This window comes from Musca vetustissima, unplaced genomic scaffold (assembly GCF_032173495.1).
Source record: "Musca vetustissima isolate MV318-11 ecotype Yass unplaced genomic scaffold, APGP_CSIRO_Mvet_v1 utg19436, whole genome shotgun sequence".
Lineage (NCBI taxonomy): Eukaryota > Metazoa > Arthropoda > Insecta > Diptera > Muscidae > Musca > Musca vetustissima.
In genome coordinates this window covers 440,436-451,058 of record NW_026884542.1, presented here as the reverse complement: position 1 = coordinate 451,058, position 10,623 = coordinate 440,436, and the positions used below count along the sequence as shown (strand labels likewise).

The following is a 10,623-nucleotide window of genomic DNA, read 5'->3' as shown; positions in this document are numbered from 1 at the left end:
TTAAAAAATCGAAGCTTGTAAAATTTTTAGATTCTTGCAGTTTCTAGAACGGAACTAACATTTCCATATATGTAGTCTGTTTCCTTACTTCAAGAATCAACTTTTTACTGTTTATTTCGATATCATAGAGGAAAAATGGTTATCGAAGTAAACAGATGAAGATTCTTACAGAACATGGTACAATTAAATGTGTATTTAATAAGGTATATGCATCAGATACAACAACAAAAATAAACACAATATTGCTGTTATAGAAATAAAATTGTCATGCTAACAATTAATTTTTGACGACAATAAACAAAAACATGTATTTATTTGTATTAATTTTTTTGTTAGCAAATATTCTATGTATGTAAATTGTAAAAACAATGACTTAAGCTGGACTTCCGTCAATATACAGTTTCATTGGTTTTGAAGGTGGTTGAGGTTTATACCATACACCTATGGACTTATTTCAACACCATGGTACAATTAAAGCGGATTTACATATAACATTTAATCATGATTAAAGGCTGAATCAGGGTTTATTTTCTTAATCAGGCTAAATTTACCATGATTTACCACACAAATTGAAATCATCGTGCAGCAGGATTTATTTTAAATCATGATCGAAATCATGATACTACTGAGATGCAACGCGGGTTTTGTACGAAAAAATACAACTCTCTCACAATGTACCAAAATTTGCAACTGTTTTTACATGCCGTTTGTTTTTAAATTTAACGGCTGACAAATACAAAAATGACAGATCAAAGGAAAATAAAAATTAATTATAGAAATTTTGTGTTTTAGGTGTTTTGTTTTTACTTTCCAAACGATCACAGTATTGCAAAAACATTTCCATTGTGGTAATTCTTCTATTCTTTTTCAAATTGCAAACAAATATTTTTGGCGCAAATTAATAATTTTGTATGTATACTAACAAACATCAGCTGATCGGCATTTAGATCATGATTAAGGGTATGTGTAAACAATTAGGGTGTATTTCTGGATTTCGTTAATCGACTCGATTTAAAATCGTATATGTAAATGTACTTTTATAAAAGGTAACAGAAAACCCCAGCTGATTTGATTCCAACGTAATACTAGTGTCAATATGAATATGACAAATTACCTTTTTTAAAAATCACCCAAAAGGAAAATTGAGAAAGTATACAATTCGAAATTGTTATTTATTAAATGTCCTTACGTATTCAATTTACTCAATATGCCTGCTGGGAAAGTTTGAGGAAGCAAATCTTTCTTCGTGGAATAACTCGCAATTCCCAGCATTTTCATATGTGTTACACATATAAGTGGCAATGTCTCAATTATAGGAAAGATGTGGAAGCGATAGAAATATAAATTTGTTAGATTTTTATTCATGTTTTCAAATTTTATTTTGAGCATTCGAAAATATTTCATTTTCAAAACAAATATAATTTGTTTGTTTGTTTACATTTTTCTGTCAAATGACGTTGACACTAGTATAACTTACAACAACAAATTTCCATGTGGTTGTTGCATCGTTTGTTGTACAACAACATTTGCTTTTACCAAGGCGTATTTAATAAGGTGTAAGTGACAATCATATGGTTTCAAACTTTTTTTCTTATTGTTTGTAAAGTAAATTGTCAAAAACATTTTCAATCTTACATTTCGATTTCAAAAATGGTCTTTAAATGTAGTATTTTTTAATAATAAAAATTAAAGAAAATACATTCATAGAGGCGGACGGAAAGGAAACATATGCTTAAATCAGTTATAACCCCGTTCGCCGATTGGTCCACATATTTTATGTTATGTGTGGAAATATGTCCATAAATCCTAGCTACTCATGAAATCGAGGAGATTATGTTAGCCTATATTGGAATCGGCCCCTTGGTGCTTGTCACAATCCTCGTCGGAGGTTAAATACGCCTATAGAAAGATTTTATACGGTTAACACAATTCCCATGATTTAGTCTTTGGCCGGGGATTGAAATTGAAGGACATACAATTTTCTTTAAGAAGGCAATATTTGAAGCCACTCCATAGAAAAAATAGATTGTAATTCACAATATAAACAACATCACAAGGAGCCATGTGGGAAACTTAAAATTAATCGGGACCAAAAAACTTATTGTAAGCATGACAATTTAATTTCTATAACAACAATGTTTTTTGTAAAATATTTGTTGTTGTATCTGATGCATACACCTTATTAAATACACCTTGGCTTTTACCTTCTATTATTATACCATGTTTCAACACTAGCTACTCAATATAATCTCCTTGGAAATTGTGACATTTTCGTAATAAAAATTTGCCTGTGGAAAAGCAGACTAATGCGGTGTACACACTAGCATTTTTGAATGATGTTGATTTAAGAAAAAATAAAAGTGTTTTTTTGTTTATAGGTTATGTCATATGTAAAATACATATGCCGATTTGAACACAAAAATAAATGTTTTGTGTACACTGCTAATTTTGACACACATAAGGAATTACATATGGATGAAATAAGTGACAGCACATATGTAAAATACATATCGTGTAAAAACACCATAAGTAAACACCAATGGACAGATGACAATACAGGCTTCTGCAAATTTTAGAGGTCAGTATTTCAGAGGCCAATAATCAGGAATGTAAAATATCGTTTTACGCCAATTAAGACTTTAAATAGAAGGAAAAAATAAACAAAAATGCATACACACGTGTGAACACACAAGTAAAAGATGTATGTGAAGAAGCAATATTGACATACATACAAACTGTCGTGTGTACAGTAAAACTGACAGAACAACTGAAATTGACTCGCGTAACAATGCCACAAGGAATTACAATGGATGATAAAAGTGACAGCACATATCTAAAAAACATATTTCGTAAAAACACCTTATGCCATGTTCTGACGGGCATACGAACAACGTAGTTCGCTCTCAAAATTACGTACATGAATTAACCCGTTCATACAACACTATTCTTAATTCATGTCATCTGAGTTTTTTATTTCAAACTTTTTGTTTCGTGTTTTACACCAATATTGTAAAATATATGCGTGAATCACATATGGATCTAAGTAGACTAAGTGACTATAGTATGAACCCATACCTATTTACTTTTAATTCATTTTTTCCATTTTTTCTGAAAATATTGTTGTTTTAAATATATTTTTATATTTTCTCAATTCATATGTCACATATTGTCACATATAAAAATTTGGAGAATTTTTTGTTTGAGTTGCCCCGCATTTGTTTCTTGTTTTGTACGCTAGTTAGAACCAAGGGGAAAGAAATTCAGATTGCATTATGTAGATAACAAAATTTACATCCTGCTGCATAAATAAAAACTAGACAATTTTTTTTACTTTTCATTCATCATTTTCCATTTTCCTGAAAAAGTTTGAAATTTTTATAAATATTTTCATGCTGTCAAAATTAATTTATTTTCGATAAATCCTGTCAATTGTTAGGGATGGGACAATTTTCTTGGTTATTCAGAGAGTGATTCGAATTGAACAATGTACAAAAGTCTGTGTTCGCTCAGAAAATTTTGTATGGGAAACTAAGTAATTACTTCATAATTAAGGGTCGAACAACGAATGAGAGAGCGAACAACGCTTGTCTGTACATGGCATTAAACGCGGGGCTATGGTGTATTGTCAAAGTCAACTGTCAAAGTCAAGATAGATATACAAGGTAGCCGCATCGGCGAATTTCTACAACAAACATCGGTTGCTGTATTTTGATATGTCAAAAATATTTTGCCAAACAAACAGATTGACAAGCTTTTTTTACACAAATTCTTGTAGAAAATGTTAATAAAAGTATTGCCAAAAAAAGAACTTCGAAATTCTGAGATTTTTTTTGGTTCAAATATTACAACAACATTTTTGACATTTATTTATTGTTTTCTTATTCGATTTTTAGAGCTCTGGACATTTTTCCCCATCTGTAGAACCCTTGCCAGAGTTCCTCTTTACGACCTGCTAAACCCTAAAAAGACGCAAAAACCAACCAGCGATATAGTTCGATATGAACTATATATCTAGTTCACGTAGCGGATCGATCATTCTCGTTTCTTTTTTAAAAAGGAACTAGTTCCTTAATGTAGTTCCTTTGAACTATGTAATTACTTCATAATTAAGAGTCGAACCACGAATGACAGAGGGAACAACGCTCGTCTGTACATGGCATTAGACTTTTCAATACAAAAAGTCGATTAATCGAAAGTCGATTTACTTATCCCTAATCATAATTTGCCCTAAACCTCATTCGTAAACAACACGGTTTCCATTTAGTCTCTATCCCACCTCATTCGTAAACTTTCGGTTATACCATTTTGAGTTCATCTTTAAAAGACTCTACTCGAAAACCGTCCCTGAACCCATAAAACTGGCAAAACATTGAATCAAATTTAAGAGAGCACAAAACAAAATGGCTTTCTCTTTGTAAACTTTTTGTTATGTTGATTTTGAAGTATTGCCATCTAATTTTGGCATATTTACTAGATTTGCGTTCCCGAACTTTTCAAATTATTTTGTACTCTGAGACTTGAAATGTTTCCCTTTTACTAGCTTTACTATTAAACAAGTGAAAAAGCGTTAAGTTCGGCCGGGCCGAACTTTGGATACCCTCCACCACAGGTATACTGACAGGTATTTGAAATGAAAAAGTGGACCGATATTTATAATTTTAAATAGAGATATTTGGTACCCAATATGAACCCACTGTACCAAATTTCAGCGAATTCGGTTGAAAATCGCGCTTAAGAACCTCAAAATACCGAAAATTTGGGGTGCCCTTATATGGGGGCTACCAGAAAAAGTGGGCCGATATTTATAATTTTTAGTAGAGATATTTGGTACGCAATATGAACCCAATGTACAAAATTGCAGCGAATTCGGTTGAAAAGCGCGCTCAAGAACCCCAAAATACCGAAAATGGGGGGTACCCTTATATGGGGGATATCCGAAAAAATTGACCTATATTTAAATTTTTTGTGGAGAGATTTGGTACCTGCTAAGAACTCAAAATACTAAATTACAGCCAATTCGGTGAAAAATACGATAAAAACCCAAAAAATACTGAAAATTAGGAGGTACCGTTATATGGGGGCTACAAGAAAAAGTGGACCTATATTTATAATTTTTTGTGGATACATTTACTACAAATTCGCTTGAAAAACGCGCTCAAGAACCCCAAAATACCGAAAATTGGGGGATACCCTTATATGGGAGCTATGCCTAAACGTGGACCGATATATCCCATCTTCGAACTTGACCTGCCTGCAGACAAAAGACAACCCTATGCAAAATTTCAGCACCCTATCTCAATTCCTTCAGAAGATAGCGTGATTACAACAGACGGACGGACATGGCTAGATCGTCTTAGAATTTTACCCTGATCAAGAATATATATACTTTATAGGGTCGGAAATGAATATTTCGATGAGTTACAAACGGAATGACAAAATTAATATACCCTCCATACTATGGTGGAGGGTATAAAAAGTACTGGAACAGACCATTTGTTGGCGAAGGTTTGCGTACGACGTCGCTTGAGTCTTGGCAGAACGACGATTAACAAGCGAAAGGCTTCACACTGTTCTTTTGAATCTCTCTCTCTTTTATTATTTTTTTTTTCGTTTTTCCATATATAGTTCCTTTTCTCCATACACTTCCTTTGCTTCAAATAGTTCAAAAAAGGAACTGGATCAGAGAAAGGAATTATATTAATTAAAGAACTGGAACTAGTTCCGTTCGTTCCTTTCTCGGAATAGTTCCAATGAACTAGTTACTACCCAACTCTAATATGAACATGGCTCAGGTTGCATCCTCGAAAGAGTCCCTTTCTCAGGCTCTACACAACAAAATAATTCCCAACCAAGAATACCTGTTACAAGGATCTATCATTGCATCGGCTGTTGATCATTTAATTCACCGGTATTATGGAGCAGCAAATATGTTCAAGTATTATTAATATTATTGTTCTTTTTATTTTGTTGTAGGCTTCGTGGTCTGTGCGATAACGTTGAAAATGTTCCGGAGACATTTCACGATTTGGAAGTATGTATGAGTATGAGGCAGCCAAATCAAGTTCCCCTGCAAGTACGGGTACGCAGAGCACTGGACAGGGATGTGCCATTTCAGCTTCGATATATTGGACAGCCAGAACTAGATCGTTCTCGGCCAACATTGGTACGATCCAGCATTGATGTTGGGTGCACATCAACCGTTCTTGAATTCCTCAATGAATTGGGTTGTAGAGTAGACTTTGAATATGTTAGTCAAGGGTTTTTATTTCGCAAAGGCCGTATGAAAATTACGGTTGCAAAGATTTTTAAAATAACGCCCGGAAAACAGCATGATAGCGAGCCAGTGTGTAATAGTTATTTGGTGGAGCTATCTGTATTAGCACCAAATGGGCAGGATGCGATTGGAGATGAAATGCGTATCTTTGCTGAACAATTGAAACCCTTAGTACACCTTGAGAAAATTGATTATAAACGACTTGGTAATATTCCATAACGTGTGTATATGGGAGGAATTGAATAATATTGTTTGTATTTAAAATCTTAATTTTTCTTAGTCTATAAATAATAATTATTAAAGAGATATTTAATTTACTCTTGAAGATTCTTTGTTTTTTAATCTTCCTCTCATACATGAACAAAAATATTACACTTTTCCTCGTTTTACAATTTTGTTTTACGCATAACAGAAAATGAGGTGATGAAATAGGGTGTTCTGTCATGTGAATATTGTTAATATTCAAAAGTGCTTACATGAAATAATCTATAATCTAGACTAGAATATATATAATAAAATATATCTAAACAAATTGTGCATTTAGATTATGAAAATATGTCGTTAGATATTTTTATACTTTTTGTTTTACGGTACTATGGTCTTCACTTCATCAGAACTAAATCATTTTTGGGGCAGAACTATCTTTTATGATTTTGGTAACCGTTATAAGGAGGAGAAGTAATTCCACGACCCCACTCCAAAAACATGCTTGGATCAAAATCATGTTTTATTCAAATCGAACATCTATTGGGATGTTCACATAAAAGTAACTTTTTACCAAAAAGCAGTAATGGTCTGTTCTAGAATCTGAAAGAATGTACAAATATTTATTAAAAATTAGTACAATCTTGCAGAAAATATGTTTAAACTTATTAACAGTGATTTAGTATTTTCTTATTGTTCATTAATAAAATTGCTAAGAGTTTCATTAAAATACACATACTGCGTTGGGAAATCTATTTACGATTATGACATATTGTGTAGGGAAAGTCCAATATTCCCGAGGTGTAGGTCCGGAAATTTGGAAAACCCATTGGCTTAAATTTCAATTATTCAAATTATTTAACTTGTAATTCAAAAACCTATGAATCGCTTGATGTAATAAACGATAAACTACCCAAAATTCCAATAAAAACTTAAAAATATAATAATGTAAAAAATACTGCAATAAAAAAATATTCCAGCGCAATTCAACATCATTAAATTAAGTTAGAGACAACGTGATAAAATGAAAACATTAAACTTAATTAAACGCAAGAACAAATATACACATAAAACTACCGAATAGAAAAATGTGTTGTTTAAATTTTGAATTAATTAGAGTACCTCCTATTTGTATTCCTGAAGATAATTATCACCCTACTTTATTTATAACCATGGTACATGGTTATTTAATTTCTAACAATTCGTCAAGCTCATTAAAAACTACTTTTAACTACAAAAAAACTTTAGCAAACTCAACGCACTTATCTTAATCGCACTTATTTGTTAATTGCACCTCTACATGGCTTTGTAAGAGTCATATTGATTTCGAGTTTACAATATATCATTTTTATGTTACTCTAAACAAATTTATTTCTGAATGTGTTCCTACTTTTACAACTAGAAACTCTCATAGACATAGACACGCGAATTATCAAGTATAAAAAACTCAAAAAATAAACTTTTTAGAAAATATAAAAAATCTGGTTCTTCTATAGACTATTATGTTGCTAGATCTAGAAATATACTATAGAATCTCAATGGTTGTATAAGTTGTTTAAAAAGCTTACAATAACCAAGAATTATCGAAAAACTTCGAAATTTCGTTTAAGGCCCTTTAATGAACTATAACTGAATCCTGATATAATACATGTCATGTACTATACACAACGTATGCACTTTTTTAAATAAAATTAAAGTTTATTAAAAACATATTATTTTATTTAATTCAAATGCTTTGAAAGCTTATTGTCATGGTACAATTATAAAAGGTAACAGCAAATCCCAGCTGATTTGATTCCAACGTAATACTAGTGTCAATATGCATTTGACAAATTATGTTTTTAAAAAGCACCCAACAGGAAAATTGGAAACTTATTCAATTCGAAATTGTTCTTTATTAAATGTCCTCCCGTATTCAATTTACTCAATCTGCCTGCTGGGATCGTTTGAGGAAGCAAATCTTTCTTCAAAGAACAACTCGCTATTCCCAGCATTTGCATACGTGTTACACCTATATATGGCAATGGCTCAATTATAGTAAAGATGTGGAAGCGATAGAAATATAAATTTGATATATGTATTTTCATTCATGTTTTTCAATTTTTATTTTGTGGATTCAAAAATATTTCATTTTCAAAATAAAAATAATTTGATGATAATTTGTTTGTTTACATTTTTCTGTCAAAAGAGTTGACACTAGTAGAACTTACAACAACAAATTTCCATGTGGTTGTTGTATCGTTTGTTGTACAACAACACTTGCTGTTACCTTTTATTATTATACCATGGCTTATTATAATGGAAAAAATAAAGTATAAGATTCGTTTTATGCTTTTGAAGGATTAAATCAAATGTTAGTTGTTCAAAAATTTTGTAATAATTCTGTAATTATAATACGCTTTTTTATGGAATTTGTTCCATTATTTCAAACTAATCTACAACTTCTTTTAAAATAACTTTGCGTTGTTTACAATGAAAAACTCAACCTCATCTTGAATATTATTATGACATTCTTCAACAGATTTGTCCAAAATATCTGCAACATTTAACATTCCAATGCCGATATTCTGAGGAAAACGGCCAGCTACCACCGCATTTTAGCCACGCGTTTCATTAAACCATATATTTTTAGATTACACGAATTTGAAGCTTTTTTTAATTTTAGAACTAATTTTTTATTATTTTATAAACTGTTGATTTGTCTACTTTGTATTTGGCGCTCAATTGTCCACATTTCAATCCATTTTCTTAATAGTCTTTAAATAATTTGAATTTTTTCTCCATACTACAATTTTCGCAACTTCTATGAATTTAGCAATTTTTGACATTTGCAAATATGCAAGAAATAGAAATGTCATATGCCAGTTTAAAATATATATATAAAAAAAAACGGGGTGGACTATATAAAATGTTTTTCTATGCAATGTTAGTTTTGCATGCACAGAAAATGTGGCCTTTAAACGAAAATGAACTATAGGGGAAGTGGACTAAAGAACAAATCATTTGTATGAATTTGGAAAAAATTGCAAGAAATATAAATGCCATATGCCAGTTTAAAATATATAAAAAAACGGGGTGGACTATATAAAATGTTTTTCTATGCAATGTTAGTTTTGCATGCACAGAAAATGTGGCCTTTAGACGAAAATGGACTATAGGGGAAGTGGACTAAAGAACAAATCATTTGTATGAATTTGGAAAAAATTGTCAGTAAATAATACTGTTTTCGCTTACATCCCTTTTTGGCCTTTAAGCGTAATGGATTATAACCGAAAAGTACTGGACTTATTCAATACTACTTATCAGATTAAAGATCCATATACTTATGAACTTTCGAAGAGGCCCCATACACAATACATCATGCCGTACAGCATTTATCATAGTATGTGTTATTTTTTGAAAGTTTATTCATGTATGTTTGACACACACACAATGCATGAAGAAAATCAAAATAGTTTTGATTTTAAAAATGAAACCCTATCAATCTGGTGAATAATATTCATTTTGAAAGTTGTCAGTAAATAATTTTGTGTACAAAAATAATAAAATTGTGACGGAATAAAAAAAACAACTTAATTTACGACTCAAAATTTATTTTTTGGGACAAAAATCGATTTTTTGGAATAGTGATTGAAGAGTTTGCCATACACTACACCTTTTTCAAATGTTATTCCAAACATTTCAATCGCAATTCGAGAATTTCATTTGTAATTCGAAAATTCAATTTGCAATTCATAACATTTCAGTTGTAATTCGAGTATTTTATCGGCAATTCACAACAATTCATTTGTAATTTTAAACTTTTCATATGTAATTAAAAAAAAATCCATCTGAATTTTTAAGAATTTCATTTGTAATTTGTATATTTTTATTTGAAATCCAATGAATTCAATTTGAAATTCATAAAATTTTACTTGCAAATCATAATATTTCAGTTGTAATTCGTAAAAATTCATTTCAAATTCTTAACATTTTATTTCAAATTCGAATAAAATAAATAAATTGAACAATAAGTGGGGTGGAATTTTTTATGTAGTGAATAATAGTATTAAAAAAAACACATATGTACATATATATATATATATATACATGAGAAATTCATAAAAGATATATATGCGGCTTTTAAAAGAATGAATAAAAATATA

General features: G+C 30.8%; 1 protein-coding gene across 1 annotated transcript; it reads left to right on the top strand.

Annotated features, from left to right (window-relative positions):
- Positions 1-5,783: 5,783 nt before the first annotated feature.
- On the top strand, positions 5,784-6,493 carry LOC133331512 (mediator of RNA polymerase II transcription subunit 18). Its single transcript, XM_061539900.1, has 2 exons — positions 5,784-5,935; positions 5,974-6,493. Exons 1-2 carry the CDS (start codon positions 5,784-5,786, stop codon positions 6,491-6,493), a joined length of 672 nt encoding a protein of 223 aa, XP_061395884.1.
- Positions 6,494-10,623: the final 4,130 nt, after the last annotated feature.

Bases quoted from the DNA above. Each gene is read 5' to 3' on its own strand.
- LOC133331512 (XM_061539900.1), top strand. From the start codon at position 5,784: ATGGCTCAGGTTGCATCCTCGAAAGAGTCCCTTTCTCAGGCTCTACAC. The intron at 5,936-5,973 runs GTATTATTAATA...ATTTTGTTGTAG, and splicing joins GGAGCAGCAAATATGTTCAA to GCTTCGTGGTCTGTGCGATA.